Source organism: Papaver somniferum, chromosome 4 (genome assembly GCF_003573695.1).
Source record: "Papaver somniferum cultivar HN1 chromosome 4, ASM357369v1, whole genome shotgun sequence".
NCBI lineage: Eukaryota > Viridiplantae > Streptophyta > Magnoliopsida > Ranunculales > Papaveraceae > Papaver > Papaver somniferum.
In genome coordinates this window covers 52525592-52546227 of record NC_039361.1, presented here as the reverse complement: position 1 = coordinate 52546227, position 20636 = coordinate 52525592, and the positions used below count along the sequence as shown (strand labels likewise).

At 36.0% G+C, this 20636-nt stretch overlaps 2 protein-coding genes and 1 non-coding gene across 3 annotated transcripts; 1 reads left to right on the top strand and 2 right to left on the bottom strand.

The window, feature by feature from the left end:
* Positions 1 to 2005: 2005 nt before the first annotated feature.
* TRNAP-AGG lies at positions 2006 to 2077 on the bottom strand. Its single transcript has one exon. It is a non-coding gene; the product is annotated as a tRNA-Pro (tRNA).
* A 7961-nt stretch (positions 2078 to 10038) lies between these two features.
* On the top strand, positions 10039 to 12146 carry LOC113273874 (homeobox-leucine zipper protein HOX3-like). Its single transcript, XM_026523463.1, has 4 exons — positions 10039 to 10279; positions 10417 to 10673; positions 10794 to 10873; positions 11536 to 12146. The coding sequence occupies exons 1-4, from the start codon at positions 10162 to 10164 to the stop codon at positions 11849 to 11851; spliced, it is 771 nt and encodes a 256-aa protein (XP_026379248.1). The 5' UTR covers positions 10039 to 10161; the 3' UTR covers positions 11852 to 12146.
* A 5807-nt stretch (positions 12147 to 17953) lies between these two features.
* Positions 17954 to 19116, bottom strand: LOC113272516. The gene is made up of 2 exons (XM_026522339.1): positions 18350 to 19116; positions 17954 to 18194 (listed from the first exon to the last, which is right to left on the bottom strand). The coding sequence occupies exons 1-2, from the start codon at positions 19114 to 19116 to the stop codon at positions 17954 to 17956; spliced, it is 1008 nt and encodes a 335-aa protein (XP_026378124.1).
* Between the last annotated feature and the right edge of the window lie 1520 nt (positions 19117 to 20636).

Genomic DNA, 20636 nt, shown 5'->3' with positions numbered 1-20636 from the left:
CAATTTCAGTATCACCACTCGCTTTGCAACGATTCATTTGCATCACCAAAGCTACCCAATTGTTCATGTCTTTGCTGATTGTATTTAAACGACCTGACAACCCAGTAGCATCACATTTTTTTAGATTTCTAGTTTGTTGACAAAGTTGTTTAAGTTTTTTTCCAAAGCATATTAAATTGTTGTTGAAGTACACCATTGATATGATCAAGTGTAAATGCTACATAACATCTGCCGATAGATTTATCTTCATCTGGATTATACTTTGAACCACAAACTTTTGGTGTTGAAGTATTTTATGTTGAAGTATTTTGTATTTGTGATGAAGTATTCATTTGTTGGATTCTTTTTCATTCTTCTTATTTGAACTTAAATAGTAAGAGTTTGAGATTGAAAGTTTGAAATGCAAAAGTTCCTGAGGGTAAAAACGTGTAATTTTACAATTGGAAATTGTCAAATTTATGGAGAATAAAATTAGACGTTGGATAAACTAGGCGACATCGTCTCAAAGAAAGCCGGTCGACCCTGTTTGCTCAAATTAAACATTTGCCACTTATTTGCTAGTTCCACTATGGGGGTGAAAATGAGCAAACTTGCTCATTTGCCCACACCACTAGACTTGCTCTTGGCAAATTGGTTTATGTTCAAGTGTGGTCTTCGTTTACCGACTGTGTAGGATCAAACCAAAAATCACACTCATCCTCTCAAATCTGAATTCCACTCGAGTTCCTTGAGTATTCGAGTCACAGGTCATCGAGAGCAAAGAGTATGCACCATCACATTCATTATACCTTTCATATATCGATACTTAAATCCACGGAAACCAAACATCCACCTTCAACAAACATAAACGTATACAGCCCCCAACCAACGAAAAACGTTCCTAGTACGTAAGTATCTCAATCTGCACTGCACTGCACCTAGTAATTTACATCTGGTCTTGCGTGCGCGTAGCTAAATACGCCAAGCCAAATGCATACGCAAAATCAAAAAGGTCAAAAAAAAAAAGTTAATCGAGTATTAATTATTAATTAATTAAGTTTAAAACAACATTCCTAAAAAAATCAAAAAGAACATAGGAGAATACTCATGGGCCTACTTGTCTGCCACTAGGAACACATAGATCTTCAACTTCTCCCTACATAATCATAAACCGGGTCCCACAAAATATTGGATGTATCTACACAAATCATCATCGTCATCTAAAAATGGACCCAACATCTTTTGCAACAAAAAACCATCCTCTTGGGAATGAAAAGAAACTTCAGCAAAACCCGTCAACTGTGCTGCGTTAAGTATAATGCGTCCATCTTATTTAGTTTGTCAAAATGTGACCTCATGAAGGAAATGATTTAGATGTACAATTTTGGCCCTTATTTTACCCGGTTAAATCGTGGCCTACACCAATTAATCAGGCTAGATGATAAAATATGGTCATTAAGAAATATTTCATAGAAACTCCTTACCATTATTTATGTTAATACATAATATATCCTTGTTAAATTAGTGCTAATTCGAATTATTAAATAATATTTAATCAAGCTAATCCTGAAATTAACTTTCATTAATGCATAATCAACTGTTGTCATAAATTTTAATTTTCTTTTGAAAGACTCGTTCCAGAATCGGTTTATGTTAATTAATTTGTAAATTGATTCTGGATTGAGTATTTTGAAGTGACTAAGTAAATCCAGAATCGGAGTTTGAACAATAACCAAATAAACCGATTTCCAAAATCGGTGTTTATATCTAGAATACAAAACAAGGATTGGACAAGTTAGGCATGATAAAGAGTAGCCAAGATTTTTCTAGGGAGAAGATAAATCTATGGTCATGGTTTATACACTTTAATTCCTCATAATGAATAATTTATTAATTTTTCATTTCATCATAAATAATTCCTTTTTTTTTTTGCTTATAACATATTTCCATCAATAAATTAGAGTAAAAAGTATTAATTATTTATAAGAAAAAGAAAATTATGGTTTCTACAAAGATAAACACTTATGGGACAATCTGAGAATTGAACTCGGGACCTCTCGCACCCTAAGCGAGAATCATACCACTAGATCAATTGCCCGTTGGTAAAAATTATTTCAATATATAATAGTGGTGGTAGTAGTAATGGGTGGTCAAAGCTATGGCGGGTGTTGGTGAGTGGTGGAGGTGATAACAATGGTGGTGGTGGAAGAAATTGTGGAGGTGGGTATTTTTTTTTTTTCCTGAAGCAAAAAAAAAGGACGGATAGCATTGTATTGTGAAAGATGTAGTTGGTTGTTTTTGACACGATTAATAAAGGTAGGTACTAAATAATACCAAACTATATATAACAAAATGATTATGAACATCGGATCAAATGGTGCCCTGCTATCTTTGGTAACCGATCATGTGAATCATTGATTTTAGTATTAAAATAAAATTAATTGTAATACAAAAGAGAATATAGCAAAAACATTAGAGAATAAATTAATTAACGACCTAAGTTTGTTCAACTTTATACATGACATTTGCGATTAATCGCCCAACATCCTTCAAGGGATGCGGTGGTTTTGTGGTTCTGACGGGCATTCGTGAGTAGTAATATACTATGTAATTTTGTGCCGCTACAAAACGAGTAACACTATAAAGTATAAGATGCGGTTGATCGTCTTAATGTTAAAATAAACTCGATTAAAATACATGAAAATTTAAATAAAAAACACTGGGATATCACGTTGTATAATAACTACTCTAAATTACATATTTAGCATCATTATTTCGCCTTTAAATAGATAAATTTATGGTTGTATTGAGATCCCGTAAGTAGTGCTCAAGTTGGCGCTTGGCTTTTTGAATGATTTTGAATACAATGAAACGCTCCCTCTCGGTTTCTCCAAGGAAAACCGAAACCTTCTCAAAAAAAATAAAATAATCAATCGAACAGCAGTTAGATGGAGCGCCATCACTACCACTGTAAACTTCTCTGAACTGCTACATATCCAATGAACTTTCCACATATTAATTTGGTGATTTCGTCCTATTGTAATTCTTGATAAGGCATGCTATTAAAACTCTAATGACGATTTTTGAAAGTATTTTCATATTATGAAATTCTATTATAAGTGTTGTTTATGCAAGTATTGGTTCAATTTGGGTTCTTCTATCTTTTTGTATTAAGTTGATGATTTTTTAAATTTGAATACATGCTTAGATAACATAATTTGATACATATAAGGTATTCTCTTTGTAACACCGGTGTTATTCTGTTCTTTTTACCCATTGGCACTCTATAATGATCCCGTATTTTTAGACATTATTTGACCAATGTTGGGGTATTTGTTTAATCTCAAGGCTGGTTAAACCTTATGTATTTTCTACAAATTGAAGGTGATATAAGTTTGTGTCGGATTGTTTTCCGAAACGAATGATATTTCTTCAAATGGTTAGTTCAATTTATATCGACACATACATCAATACGACTATATATGTTCTTTAGTGTTCCAAATTACTTGAGTAACACTAGATGTGAGAACGCCGCTCATGCACTACTTAGCATAGTTGATGCAACAGAAATTTATCCATGAATTTGTTAAATTTTGTGCTATCATTTTATGTTATCAATATGATTGAGGAATGATCTTTCACATGTTCTGATTTACTTTTAGAAGTTTATTTTTCATCTCACACATGTATATCTCAATCTTCCAATATCCAAGAGTTCTCTAATTTTATAAAACTCTCACATTTGCACAAAAAAATAGTTTATAGTAGGGAAAATATTATCGGTCTCTGCTTCACGCCGTAGAGCCTTAGGTATCAGTAATTTTGGAACCCATGAGTTCATAAATGTCATGGAATTGGGTTGGCAGGTTAGGCATATTTATTGTTAGAGAAAATATTTTCTTTGAAATTTAAAATTACGGTTGGATGAAATAGTAAACGAGATAATATCTATTTTATTTTATTTTTAATTTTCAAGTTGGGACAACATTGTTACTCTGGATGAATACTAAATAGAAATAACATGCTTAAGAAAAACAAAAAGGTAACTAATCATTTTCCTGGCCGGAACCTCTTTGAATATCAAAACTATTTCCCGTGGAAAAAATAAAATAAGTCGAATGCAAACAATGTCGCATTAGAGAAAAAGTCATCTTGTGCCGTTACGGAACGGGTTAAGCCCTAGTATATCTATATAATCCGATTATGCCTCACTTTCAGAAACAAAATATTCATTACATAGTTTAGGAAATTAGCGCAATACATATAGGATTCAATATGGGAATTCTAGAATTTGACACATCAAATGATCGTCAATGAACCTCCGAGCACGTAGGTACAACGTCGTGCATTCTTTGTGGTCAATGAACTTTCTTTCCCCATTACGAATTCTCCATAGCCCGTTGAAACGTTCCAGCTGGAATTCAATGAACTCTTATATGTTAGTATGTGAACTAGTGTAGTTGACATAGGTATAAAAATGATCGCATTACTCACTTTTTCCCTAAGAGGAGCTCGTGGATGATAGTGGTACACCATATTTCTAACTATTACGTACTCTCGCATTGCCCTTTTAATGTATTGGAATCGAAATGCCAAGTCTCTCCATTTGCGGTTGTTGGGATTTGCGGTACGCCCGTAAAAGAACTCTTTAACTTTCTTCCAAAACATTGAATAGATTTCATTCGGACGTTCACGGAATGTATTAGCAAAGGATTTGACGAGACACAAATCTTCAAACAGTTCCCATTCCATTTTATTGGCTAAGTGTGTGATATGGGAGTGGCTGAAAGAGGTTGTCCTTATATAGATAACGACTCAACCGCTATTTTTTTCAAATTCAAATCAAACTATCGGATTTTAGGTATGTCAACATAAACCGATTGTGTCCTTACAAAATCATATAAATTGTGCCTCTCAATAATCGTGCTTTTATAGTGCACATGTAAATCGATTGTCAAAGTTACAGAACTTTTCTTCATAAAAATCAGACTACATATTTATACATGTAAACCGATTCTAAAAGTTACAGAACTTTTCTTCATAAAAATCGGATTACATATTTATACATGTAAACCGATTCTTAAAGTTACAGAACTTTTCTTCTTAGCAATCGGGCTATATCTTGGTAGATGAAAACCGATTCTAAAACTGAACATTTGGAAACTGTCAGAATCGGTTTACATATAACTATATGTAAACCGATTCTGACAGAAAGAATGCCGGAATTCTCCATTTTTTCCACACACACTAAGTCATTCATAAACTGGAAACCAGATTAAGTCATTAATAAACAAGGAGTATCACCAAACATAATTCGACAATAACTTTAAGACAAGATATAAGTTTTGACTCCATAATTATCCATAATTAAAGACATAAACATGAATATAACCATTCATCCATGAACATCCCCACCACGACCACGTCCACCGCCACGACCACGACCACGTCCACTGCGTCCTCATTTACTAGGTTGGGCGCTGCTCGATGCACCTTCAGACATCTTTTTGGTAGGGGCTCTCTTTCTCTTCTTCTTTGGCTCATCCTCCTCCTCCTCCTTCTCCTTCTCCTTCTCCTCATTCTCTTCCTGCTCCCCAAACTTTGCACCAAATTCTACATCTTCAAGACCGTTTAATTCAGACTATTTATACATTAACGTCCATCGATTCCATTTCACATGCAGAACAATCGGTTTATAAGTTTAAGAACATAACCCGTTTCTAACAAGCATCGGGTTACTTCGACATTAACATAACCCGATGCTCTGAACACTGAAATTTTTTGATTTCAAAATTCTCGATTTCTAACCTAAAGCATGTTACTAAAACCTAGTTTAGAGGATTGGGTTGATAGAAAAGTACCTGACTCGACCCATTTCTTCCTCTTGTGCGATACGAGAGGCTTCGGATTGTTCTTGCACTTCCTTCGTTCTATTTCGAATCGCTTCAACAAGTCCGGGATTGTCGTCACTAGAATGATTCCTGTTAGTAGCATACTTAGTTCTTGGTTTCGACATTTTATAGAAGAAAGAAAACGAATAATCGTTTTTGAATTGTCGATCATCGACGATTTTGGTTTCAAAAAAATAAAAAAAGAGGGAGTAGAGGAGATGAAGAATCGGTTTTTAGGTTAGAAATGAAAACTGATTTTTGTTAGGTTTATTAAGGATTAATGGGGGTAATTTAGTAATATTAATAATTTTTTGAGGGTAATTTTGGTAGTTTACATAAATAATAGACACCCCTTATCATTGTGTATAGGTACATGAAGTAATCATAGGCCCCAATTTAGCCAGGTTATTTTATATCAAAAGATCACGATTCATCATGAGATATTGCGATAACGTTCAAGGTGTTAGCACAACTGCCAATGGTATGGGGATTTCAATAATAGATTATGAATTTTTGGTATTAAGATTTTGTGGTTTTGGTACATACTCCATGTTGTATTATGCGTGCATGGGATCGCATATTGTTGGGAGATATATATATTTAAAAACATAGTTTTGTAATTAATATCAAACTTAGAGAAATAGTGTGGTGGTATTATTTTGAGCTCCCACACTATAGACTTGGGTTCAAGTCTCACCCCATACATTTGACTAGGTATATTTATATTATTTATTTAAATCCGGGAGAGCGGGCCTTGGGGCTCTTGTGATTCATAAACTAATTTTTTGCATATTTAACTCTTGATTTCCAAAATCGTTTTTTTCAACTTAATATTCTCCAATTAATTCTATTAATTTGTGGTAATTATATTGTTACCGTTTTGTGACTGTTATGGAGGATTTTCAGTGAGCACTAATTGCAAGATTTTCATTAAAATCGTATTAAATTTCTTTTGAGTTATAAAAGAACAGTTGGAGAAGATGAAAGACAATTGTTTTTCATCTATTTCGAGTTCTGAGCAAGTGTAGAAAGAGTTGTTCTTGGTTCGATTTCTCACAGTGCAGAGAAATCGAACAAGATAGTTATCAGCTGTTTTATCCCATAGGGTTTTCGACAAGAATCGATTGCTAACACAAAATCAACAGGCAGAGTCACGAAACACCTTAAAGATAGCGACCTAGTCCGCGACTCAGCTGTTTGAGATCCGCTTTGATTTTGTAAATTGTTTCCAACACATACGGTCATATTCATCATCTCGAAAAGAACGAGATAAGGAATATGCCGCACAAGCCATATACTTGTCATGTCAAAGGCTAATAATCAGTAGAAGGCAAAAAAAAAAAAAAAAAAAAATAGAAATTGGATGCAGATTCTACAGACCGTTCTACTAATTTGGCTCATGAGTCGCTGATCCAAGCTTAAGAACTGAATCAACATTTCGTGATTCAAGCTCAGTTGGAAGTGGGTTTTACTGTTAAAGTTGCTGATACTTGAAAGTTGAAACTGGTCACCAACAACTAATAATAACCGTTACATCCGAGTTAATTCTTGTCATGAGTCATTTGAAATGTTCATGTGACAGTTTTGCTTTAATCTTTCAAGAAAGGAAAATCGTATTATCATCATCATCATCGTAGGCTTTTATATCATCCCCATAGTCCATACTACAAAACATGGAGAGGTGATGGTAGAAATACAATGAATAAATATGACTTGACAGAGAGATCTAGCTAGCTCATGGTGCAATAGAGTAGAGGATACGAAGATATGATTGATGCAGTTATCTAGGGGTAATCTTGGGTAAATAGGAAGTTCCATGCGTGGTGAAATGACAAATCAATAAACATGTCGAGACAAAATCAATGAGAAAAAGTTGTTTGTGTCTGTCTCATCATCGATAAGCAGAATCATAAGATTTCTCGCTAGTCCCATAAATTTAGTAGAACTAATCGAAAATACGTGAAATGTAGTACCTACAAAATCTTATAATTATTTTAATCAACAATAAGAAGAATTCTCATAAACATGATTAACTTAAATATTATTATTTTTTTTTAAAGGGAAATGATTAACTTAAATATATAAACATGAAAACATCAAAAATATATCCATGTTTTCCTTTTAGGTACACTACTGATTAGTGGACCTAAGGAAAGTGAGTCAGTGTCTGATTCAATGGGTTGATCGGACTTTTGAGTTCTCAGGTCATATATATAAGTAGAACTAATAGGATGATGGCCGGTGGTTTGGCACTCACCTCGCAAACCGGTGGTTAGTAACAAGGGATAAGTTGCAGAGTTTTTCGCCATTTACACCGGAATTGGCAGGTACAAAAATTTGCACTTTTTGGTAGATTAGTTAATGATCTTAGAGCAACTGCAATGGCGATCAAAACCAAAGATCAAAGATCAAATTTTGGGTTTAGTCCGTGTTGTCACGTAACGGTGGCGATTAAAATTTGGTCGCGCGTAATTTAAAGATCCGCCCCAAAAAAATTTCATCGGGCGTATCTCAAATGTCCGCCCAATCAATCACCAGGCGTACTTTAAGTTTACGCCTGTCAACAGGCGTACTTTAAGTTTACGCCTCATTTTTTTTTTTTTTTTTAATTTGAATTTTCATCGGGCGTAATTTAAATCTCCGCCCGTTAACAAGCGTACTTTAAATTTACGCCCAGCAACAAGCGTACTTTAAATTTACGCCCGACTATATTAGGATTTGGTATTTGGTCGCGACCAAATATGGTCTGGAATTTGATCTTTGGCTGGGATTTGATCTTTACTCCGTCCCACTGCGTCACGATCTCATCCCAAATTTTTGGTTATACTCGCCCACTGTGGATGCTCTTAGTCCATCATTCGAATAAGAAGAATTTAAGATGCATATTTCAGTTTCTGCGTTTATTAATAATGTTGATGCAGATTATGATAAAACTTGCAGTTTAGATAAACAGATTGTTCGGAACTAAATTTGTAACTGATGTTCACAATTAAAATATATATTCCGAAACTAGAACAAAGAAATAAAAACTCATCATTAATATCATTTTGTTTTTGTTTTGTTCTTTTCTTAAAAGAGAGGGGGTTACACTTTGACCAGAAGCATAGAAAAGCTGTTTAGTTATAAAAGCTAGCTTCCTTTCATTTATCGAAAGAAACTACTAACATAATTCTCAAGAAAATTATACTGATGATCCATCGGTTAGCTTCAGCCTATGGGAATGCAACGTCTTGCCAGGTAAAGCACTTAAGCATGGATAGTCCCGGTTATTTAAAAGATCCTAGGCCTCGGAGCCAGATGGTTATGTGTGTAACTAACTGCACACCCATATTGCTTAAACTGGCTTCGCCCTGGTTAGGTTATACCTTATTTTCTTTACGGACATTTTTAAATTTTAGTAATAGTGTTTAAATCGGTAGACATAATATCCGGCTGTCATGAACATGTGCGTTTCAGCTATTATTATTATTATTATTATTATTATTATTATTATTTTTGAAGCATAGATACTACAATTTAAATAGCTGGTAAATACTTCAGAAAATAGAAATAACCGACACAATATTAACCCGACCCGCCTACAGCTAGGATAACAGGAGATGGTCTAAATTTTGGACATGAGGTGACACAATCCTAATGAGAGGAATAATTCTGGCATCGAGATTAGTAACGGGGTGAAGAGGAGAATGATTAACGATCAAGATTCATTCTCTCATATCTCGATAATAACAATTGTGCTAAGTTCTAGAGTTTTCCATATTAACCCCCGTTAGATTAAATTGACCAGATCAGTGGAACAGACATATCGTATCAGTGGATAGTGCAAATTTATTCTAATTGGTGCATCGATGTAGATATCTTTCAGATGCATTTGATACATTTATCTTTTTATTTTTACACCAAAAAAAAAAGAAAAAGAAAGAAACAACAGTAGTAGACGTTCCAATCATTTCCGAGCTGACCTATGAACCGACAACTCGAGTCAGCAAAACACCCTAAAAGGGGAAAGTTTGCCGGCTATATTCCTACAGTATATCTATAATCTCGACACGTGTTAGTACCAGACGTTTTGACTTGTTTTGACGTAACAATAATAATGTTTTACGGTCAGAAAATAAGAATAAAAACCCTAGCTAGGAAACCCCCACTCTCTCCCTCCGGAACCAACTACTATTAGTACCACTTCTCTTTGGATTCCCTTAACTTTTCATCTTCTAAATAATCACTTCTGTAATTGTTTTTCATCCATCCATTTTCATCAGACATCTCGTTCTGCAAGACTAGTACTTTCATGGCGATTTCACCATCATCAAATAGTCCTTCTTGTTTAGACTTAACTATCTCTGTACCTGGTTTTGCTTCTTCTTCAGCTTCTTCCTCATCTCCTTTATCTCTTATTCCTTCTTCAGGTAAAACAGTTTTTATGTACCTAAAACTACTCTTTTCCTACCTGTTTTCATGTTTTTGTGGGGACGAGGGTATAGTTACAAAATGAGTATATCATCTTTTTTCTTTTTCTAAATATGTTTGTTGTTTATTTGTGTAGAAGGAGGAGGATCATGTTCAATGAAGAATTTGGATATGAATCAAGTACCAGCCTTTACTTATTCATTAATGGAAGAAGAAGAAGAAATAGATCATGAGTACTTAACAATAGGTACAAGATCATCACCACTGCTGGATGATCATGATCAAGAGAGTGGGGGTGATGGTAATGCTCCTCCTCGTAAGAAATTACGTCTCTCCAAAGAACAGTCTCGTTTACTTGAAGAAAGTTTCAGAGAAAATCACACCTTAAATCCTGTAAGTAATACTGTGTATATCTATTATATTTTCTTTATATTAATTGGAGGAGGGTGCTATTCTTAATTCTTCTTCTTCTTCTTCTTCTTTTGTTAAACAATTGCTTTGTTCTCCGTACAGAAACAAAAAGAAGCATTGGCGTTTCAGTTGAAGCTTAAACCACGCCAAGTTGAAGTCTGGTTCCAGAACCGTAGAGCTAGGTACTATAACATTTGTAGTAGTTGCATTAATACTTAAGTTACTGACATCCCATGCGTAATTTACCATTTTACAACCAATTGATTTTCCTAGACTTTTCTTTTCATTAATTCTCCATCACTAATTCTTCACCCACTTCCTACGATAGTTCTTATGAAAAAATCTCAATTATACTGGTGAGAAATGTGAATCTATTAGTTCATGGCATTTACGGTGGAGATCAAGTGCCTCATTTTGGGAAAACAATAGTCTGTACTCTGTACAATGGATTTTCCCACGACAAACAGATAAAATAATGAATTCAGACTAAGGATCATTATATGAAAAGACTTTGAAATATTTTTAAGGTTGTTCAAAGGTCCCCGTCATTTAATATTGAAGATTTGACTAACTCAATTATATTAGGCCAACTCTTGAATTTTTCTATCACCTAATTAATTTATATTACGCTTTGGTTCAGTGCATGCATGAGTCCAATGTAAGTTTCTAGTATGAATTTATTTTCAGAGCAACTAAAAATGGGAAGAATTTTATGGTTCAAAGGGATCTTTTATTTAGGCAGTTAACGTGGAGAGACCTAGTTACTTACTCATCATGACCATTGAATAATTACTAACTATTCAGTTTTTGACCACTGACTTTTTCCTTTTACATTGTAAAACAGGACTAAGTTAAAGCAGACAGAAATGGAGTGCGAATATCTAAAGAGATGTTTTGGTTCATTAACAGAAGAAAATAGAAGATTACAAAGGGAAGTTGAACAACTTAGGGCATTAAGAGTTGGTCCACCAACAATATTATCACCGAATAGTTTTGAACCATTACAAGCATCAAACCTCACTATGTGTCCACGCTGTGAACGTGTTGCAACAAATAGTGGTAATGCATCTGATAAGTGTCCTTCTGCTGGTAAAACTGCTAATAAGCAAGTTCATCAGCGCGTGCTACTACACTCAAGACAACCTTGGGCTGCTTGTTGAAAAGGACTTTGGAGGATTTTATTGCTGCTACAAGAAATCTTCTCTTAACAATGGCGGTGATGATCAGAAATCTTCCTTGGGGTTTGCAGCTGAGGATCTCTGATTTTGTGTCCTGTGTTCAAAAATTAACCTCAGTTGGATTTTTCTCATTTTGGAGCTTTTTAGTTTTTATGTATTTCACTCCTATTGTGTGTGAACAAAACCTACCATCATCTAACCACTTTAGATTCATCTGTTACTGTTAGATGATGAAGGGTTTTTCTCACCCACGTGAAAGTGTTTTTTGCATTTCGCGTTTTTTTTTTCCCTTTCTTTTCTTTGGATGTTAAAATAGAAACTGTACATATTTAATGGAAATAAGGGGGTTGGAAAGAAAATCAGCAGTGAATTATCAATCGGAAATTGGAGGAAGTTCTCTGTTGTCTACAGCACTAAACTGTCCCAAGTTCATGTATACTCATTTAGAGGGCGCCAATTTCACATGATCATTTATTTTCGTTTGATAATCAAGGAAACCTTTCGTTAATGTTAATTCGAGGACATGATAAGTTTAAGAACGAAAATAAAAAAATACAAAGAAACAAACGCATACTGTAAAAATACAATACCTAAAAATCCTACAAGAGAAAGAGAAAAATTACCAAAGTAAAGACAAATACGAGTACGAATAAGAGCAGATTAAACCAAACGGTTTTCAGAATTATATTTCAACCAATTTGTTTGTTTTTCTTCTTTAGAAAGATGTACTATAGAATAAGAGTAATTTGCTCAAATCTCTTGTGAGGAGAGATGAAGATTCAGTGGTAAAAAAATCATCGATGAAGATTAAGTTGCCGGATAAATTAATTATGATGGAGATTTCATCGCCGGAGACAACAAAGATGAAGGTTTTTTCGTTGGAGAGCATTTCTATTGATCTTAAAACCTAAACTAAAAAACATGAATCAGCCATTTTTTTTTGATACAAGAAGATAATTTAATTATAGAGAAAGGATGGTTACAGTTGGTTTATCCATAAGGATTACATCTTCAATATCACGAGGAAACACCTCATCATACTCAAAAACAGACATAGTAGTTCTGGCTTTTCTTGCCAGGAAATATGCTACACCATTTTTAAATCTCCTAATAAAATTAAAAGACCACCTAGAATGACTTTCCAAAATAAATTTTATGTCGAGAATGAGTCCATAGTTCCTCCAATGAACATAAGAAGTTTGTTCATCGATGGATTTAACTAAAGCCTCATTATCAGACTCAAACACTACTGAAGCTAATCCTTTGCTCACAGGCCAGCACACCGCACCATTCATCGCAAGGCATTTTAGTTGTTCCACTTCATGGTCTTCAATCAACCCTCCATCAAAGTTTTTTCCTTTTGCTCCTTTGCAATCACCTACAAAATCTCTCATAATTATACCAATGCCACCCTTAAGAGTTTCCTTGATAAAGAGGCATCTATGTTGATCTTGGAGCAATCTCTGACCGGGCGAATCCAAGCTGGTACCTGCAAAACAGAGGGGCTAGAAGACATATTCCCATTATTAAGAGATAAGCAATGACTACTTAGATTGAGGATTCCTTCGATAGAGAGATTCCTGTTAGGATTAACATTTTGGAAAACAAGGTTGCACCTATCTTTCCATATAAACCATATAGTTATCATCAGGTGGTAAATATTTTTCACAACATCCCCATTTCCTCCTACCTGTTGCTGTGAAGCAGTATCGAACCAACTCGGAATCTAGTTCAAAAGATTATCATACCTAGCCAGAACATTATTCATATTCACATTAATACCTATCCATACAGATTTAGCATAACGACATTCCATAAGGATATGATTAGTAGTTTCAAGGGGGGATTTAAAAAATTCACAATGAAGGTCAATATCATTTATATCTAGAGATCTTACTTCTAGAGGGAACAATGTCTTTCAAGCCTTTCTAAACAAACAGTTTAATCTTATGTGGGATTTTAGTTCTCCATAAAGCTATCCACACAGAGCTAGGAATTAGAAGATTTCCAAAAATAGATGTTTAAGGGTGAAAACGGTTTCAGCTGATTTCGGTAATTTCGTGTGTGTGGGTGAGAAACGAGTCTAAACCCTAAACAATGTACTGCAAGGGAGCACTTTGATTCGAGAGATCAATCTATACAAATCCGGCCTAAACCAAGAAATGGCCGTTCCAGACTTGCTTCGGTCACAAAGTAAAGGAGAAAGGTTGGTCTAGGGAGGGAAGCGAATAGAGTGTTGAGACCAGAATAGTTGATTCGGGAAGAGTAGTTGTTTGACGACTTGTATCAGAAAGTGGAAAGCTAACAGATGCGAAAGCTAACAAGTGATTTCTGAGTGTTGTATTCTCCTGACCCCAAAAACTTGTGTTTGGTGGAAATAGGTGAGACCTATTTATACAAGTCGCAACGAAACGTACCCTGGTCTCGTAAGAAGTGGAAACAGTTGAGTAAATGGAAGAAAATGGTAACGGGTAACGCCTGGAATTGGTATTTCCATAATGAAGGAAACGTTTCACCATTACTTCTTGTATTTACTAACCGCCTCACCCTTATGAAACTTTCCTGTAATGGGCGTAATGTACGTCGCACGCTGGAAACCGCCAGACCAATACCCTGATGAACATCCCCCAGTTTATGACATGCTTTGATATCTCGAGTGTTTTCGTGGAAAATGTGTAGCATGTTTCTACGTGTGGCGTGGCCAAAGGATTTGGCGTTTGTAGCCAAGTTGGTGCCGTGACCAAAGAATATGCATCGTAGCCAGGTTGGTGTGGTGACCAGAGAGTTAGCATCGCTACCAAGTTGGTGGCGCGACCAAGAGTTGCATCGTAGCCAAGACATTGCCACGAGTCGTTTAGTGGCAGGTTTGTACGGATAAGATCTGCATCTAAGGAGGAAGGTTAGCCGTAGATTGTTGCAACCCTTCGTTTGGAAACCAGCGGCATGGTTGCAACGCTTGCATGCTCTTGGCACGGCCAAATTAGGGTTTTGGCGTCATGGCCAAGAGATTGCCATAAATCGTTTGGTGGCAAGTTTGTATGGCTGAAATTCGTATCTCAGGAGGAAGGGTGACCGTTGATTGTTGCAACCCTTCGTTTGCAGCCAGTGGCATGGTTTAGGCGCAGCCGAGCTAGGATTTTGGCGTTGTTTAGGCGCGGCCAAAACTAGGGTTTTGGCATAGTTTAGGTGCGGCCAAAATTAGTGCTTGGCATTGGGCCAAAAGTGGCCATGCGTTTGATGGAAAGCTTGTACGGCTGAGATTTGCATCTAAGGAAGAAGGGTGGTCGTTGATTGTTGCAACCCTTCGCTTGGAAGCCAGCGACATGGTGGTAGGGCTGCGTGGCTTTGGCATGTTTTAGGCGCGTCCAAAATTAGGTTTTGGCATAAACCGAGATGTTTGGCCTTGGGCCGGAAGTTGCCATGCGTTAGGTGGCGAACTTGTACGGTTGAGATCTGCATCTCAGATGAAAAGGTAGTCGTTGATTGTTGCAACCCTTCGTTTGGCAGCCAGCGGCATGGTGGTAGGGCCGCATGGCTTTGGCATGTTTTAGGCGCGACCAAAATTAGGGTTTTGGCATAAACCGTGATGTTTGGTCTTGGGCCGGAAGTTGTCATGCGTTAGGTGGCGAACTTGTACGGCTGAGATCTTCATCTCAGATGGAAGGGTAGTCGTTGATTGTTGCAACCCTTCATTTGGCATCCAGCGACATGGTGGTAGGGCCGTATGGCTTTGGCATGTTTTAGACGTGGCCAAAATTAGGGTTTTGGCATAAACCGATATGTTTGGCCTTGGGCCGGAAGTTGCCATGCGTTAGGTGGCAAACTTGTACGGCTGAGATCTGTATCACAGATAGAAGGGTAGTCGTTGATTATTACAACTCCCCATTTGGCAGCCAGCGACATGGTGGTAGGGCAGCATGGCTTTGGCACAGTGGTGCAGCTGGCATGCCTTGGCGCGGAGATGTGGCTGGCATGGCATGCCATTGGCACTATGGTGCGGCTGGCATGCCTTGGCGCGGAGATGTGGCTGGCATGATATGTCATTGGCACCGTGGTGCGGCTGCCATGGTTGGCATGCCTTGACGGGGAGATGTGGCTGGCATGACATGCCATTGGCACTGTGGCGCAGCTGGCATGGTTGGCATGCCTTGGCGCGGAGATGTGGCAGGCATGGTATGTGGCACCGTGGTGCGGCTGGCATGATTGGCATGCCTTGGTGCGGAGATGTTGCCAGTCAGTATTGAGGGTTTTGTCGTGGAATATACCGTGTATAAAAAAAAAGATACCCCAGTAATTTTTACGTAGGCATGTTGAATGATTCAATAAATGTGTTAGTGGTCGTAGTGACGTCATCTCAGGTGTAAGGTTTTACGATTTTAACTCTAAGCTAAAAACCACCATCAACAATAGCATTAGTTATTCTACTAATGATGTTATAGGCACTCTTGACAGAAAAAATTCCATTTTTATCTGGATTCCAAATGAGTGTATCAACCCCCATATGAGGGACATGCATAGAAAAAATTTTAGAAGCAATCTCAACAGGAAAAACATTATTGAGTTCTTGTACAAGCTATAAAAAGATCAGAAACTGCAATAAGAGATTGAGAGATAGCCAAACCTGTAATAGGAATAGGAGGACAGTCCAACCCAACAGTGTAACCAAATGTGGATCTTGGTACCACATCTAACACACCAAAAACTATTGTTTTTTTTATAATTTCTCTGCATTTATATATACCCTTCCATATCCAAGAACTTGTGTCACTAATATCATCTTTATTTAGGAAACTAACATCTCTAAAATATTTAGCCTCCATGATTTGAACCCACGACTCATTTCTATTGGTACTGAGCTTCCAAGCCAGCTTAGAAATAAGAGCTTGGTTAAACAATTCTAGATTTCTAAAGCCTAGACCACCTAAATCCTTAGATTTATATAAATTAGACCAAGCAATGAACTTAATGACCTTATTAGTCCTATGACCCCACCATAAATTCATTTGAAGTGAATCTAATTTCTTTATGATAGTAAATGGGATTTTAAAACACCCCAGTTGATAAGTTGGCAGAGAGTTAAGGACAGACTTAATCATAGTGGACCTACCAGCCTGGCTTAAGGAAACACTTACCCAATTTTTAAGTATAACTTCAAAGGATTGGGCAATTGGATCAAAAGACTTCAGTTTAGAGCGACCAAGTAAAAGAAGGGGTCCTAAATATTTTCCAGAGTCGTTAACAATAGTCATATCAAGAGTTTTGGCTAGGCCAGCACAATCTTCAGGACTAATATTACCACTAAAATGCACACAAGATTTATTAAAATTTAACAATTGACCAGAATACTTACCAAAGTTATGCAAAATATCCAAAATACTATCAATATGATTCCTACTAGCATCACCAAAAATGAGGATATCAGCTGCAAAAAGTAAATGGGTTATAGGAGGATCTCTCCTAACAACTTTCACACCTCTAATCACACCATTTCTCTCGGCATACATAAAACTTCTAGATAAAAATTCCATGGCAATGATGAAAAGATAAGGAGACAAAGGGTCTCCTTGTCTTAAACCTCTAGAAGGATTATACTATTCACACGGGGAGCCATTGAGAAGAACACTAATACTAGTGGTGGACACACACAGAAAAATCAGGTTGCAAAAAGTTTTACTAAAACCAAATTTTTCAAGGACTTTAATAAGAAAGTCCCATTCAAGCCTGTCAAAAGCCTTTGACATATCAGGTTTTAATGTCATAGTACCAAAAATTCCCTTCTTACGTTTCATGGTATGAATCATTTCATGAGCTACAATAATATTATCATGAATAACCCTGCCTGGAATAAAAGCATCTTGATAAGGAGAAATAAGTTTCTTCAACAGAGGCATCCTGTTAGCTATAATCTTAGACACAATTTTATAAGAAACATTACAGAGACCTATTGGTCTAAAATCAGATGGCAATTTGGGATCCTTGGTCTTAGGAATGAGAGAAATGTAACTTTTTGTTCAAGCTTTTAGGCATAAAACCACATTCAAAGAATTTCTTAACCACATCAATGACATCTCTACCTACTAGATCTCATGGGGTTTGATAGAATCCAGCTTGAAACCCATCAGGACCAGGGGAGCTCCAAGCAGGCATACTTTTCACAACATTTTCAATTTCATCATCAGTAGGCATTGCAATCAAAAAATCATTATCTACATCAGCAAAAATAGCAGGAATAATATCAAAAGCATCATCAGGAAAACATGGATTAGAAGTAGTACTAATATTTTTAAAGTGTTCAGTGAGAATATTACTGATGTCAGACCTATCACTATGCCAAATACCAGCAGAATCACAAATAGAATTAATGTTATTGGTATGCAGCCTTTTATTCACAAGAGAGTGAAAATATCTAATGTTGTTATCCAAATCATAAATATTCTTATCCTAGATTTTAACTTATAAAATTCAGTTTGTATACTGTACCAATTTTTCAAGTCTTTAGTAAGAGCTTTCACTCTACTAATTTGTTCACTAGAACTAAAATCACTTTGAGCATTCTCTAGCTGAATCTGAATATTTTTTATGTTCTGATGGATATCACCAAACTCCATCTTGTTCCATTGGGATAAGGTTAGCCTGGCACTTTGTTGTTTAATCTTAAGTTTAAATGCAGTGCAGCCATGCACGTATAAGTTCCAAGCAGAATCCATGGTAGCTCTAAAAGACTCATGGTTAATCCAAGTACTGAAAAATTTGAAAGGTCTCCAAAGATTTCTAGGAATAGGATCCGTAATCAAGAGAACAGGATAATGATCAGACCCAATAAAATTCAAGTGCAAAAGCTTAGCTTGAGAGAAATTTATAAACCAGTCATTATTACCAAGAGCCAATTCAATTTTGTCTCTCTTACTTCTTGTGCCAAAACTATTATTAGTCCAAGTATAGTCTTTTCCTTCAAAGTCAATATCCATAATACCTAAATCCCTAACTTTATTATGAACCCAAGAATCAGTGCTATTATCACTCCTGTCTAAATGAAAATTTAGATCACCGATGACTAACCAAGGTTGAAAAACCTCTTTACTAAGATCATGCATAAAATTGCATTGCTTTTTCTTTGGATCAGTATATGTTGAACCATACATAAAAGATATCAAGACTTCAGGCTTACTAGGGTCTAGTCTAACAACAGCATGAATGATGTTATCAGCAGCCGAAAAAATGTCACAACTAATTCCATCCTTCCACATTAAAATGAGGCCACCACCATAGCCTACCCTATCAATATAGTCATAATTATGATAATGTAAAGATTGGGCAATATAGATCATCCTATTTCTATCGATTTTAGTTTCACAAAGAAAAATAAAATCAGGGTTTTGAGATTTAGCAAGATTATGCAACTGTTGTTTTGTAAACTTATTAGCAATTCCTTGGACATTCAAAGAAAGAATTTTCGTTTTTGCAAATATTAAAATATAATTTAAAAGGCTGATTAAGTAAATAGCTATATTAAAAAAGTGGTTTTGAAAATCAAAAGCTTGAGGGGATTGCCGCCTTATCTGCAAGAAATAATTATCTGCAAGAAATAATTAGAGGTTAATCCCATCTAGGGACCCTCAAGCTTTTGTTACCTATATTCCTGCTTGTAAGTCTTGTTTGTTCGTACAACAGAAGCACTTTAAGTTGAATCACCAGAAGACATACACCAAAACCTCTTGGATAGAAGAATCATGATGAAAGAAAAGGGTGATTAAGAAGGGAGATACTTGAAAAAATGGAATCAAAAGATGGGGCTAGCTTACCTTTGGTTTTATCGGGTCAGAGGAGCATAGGGTTAGATGAGATGTTTTATTACCGGAAAAAGCGTGATGATTTAATTCAAACTAATATATCAACGTGCTAAAAGAACACAACAAAAAAAGGGGATAAAACCAATTATGACTCGTAACAATAACCAAACAAACAAAAGCAAAGATTTGCCTCTGAAAATAGCAAACACATAAAAAATTAGCTGAAGTTTTAAACACCTGAACATTTGCTAGTGCCCACTAATCTCTCGAAGCTAAATGAAAGTACCTTTAAAGCCATACTCAAACCCAGAACGTAAAGCTTGATATTCAAAACGGACAAATTTACTTACTAGAGACTCCAACTTTGAGCCTACCTATACAGACACCTTATACCTCATGAAGATGTTTAGGCCAAAAATGATGCTAAAGTTAAATCCAGATTCACTCAATCAAACAACCCTTTTCTATATATATTTTCTAAATAAAAGTCAAATCAGATCACATAATCTGTTTTGAAAACTACAACTAAAGATGTCGGAAACCACACACAATTCCTGAGAATACCAAAGGCAGACCTTCAAACTTGAAATTCAAAGATGATTCCTATAAAACAAAGTGCACATACACTTAAAAGCTCGATGCATAAAACATACGAAATGGAGACAACTTGAAAAATTTTGCACGAACAGGTGCACATACACCTGAACAGGGATAAGAAACCAAGAATTACAAACTTTAAGAGGATAACCGCTCCTAGAAACGAAGATGCAGACAGAACAGAAGAGGCCCAGCTGTTCAACAACTCCAAATAAATTTTAAGATAAAGATGAATTTATACTGATTTGAAGACACAATTTTATATTTCTAAAAAGGATTAAGAAGTTGAAATTTTACCTAAACGATGCGACCAACAAAAGCATTAGAAACCAAAGATCAATAGGGGATGCCGGAGAACCCCATTACACTAATGCTTCTCC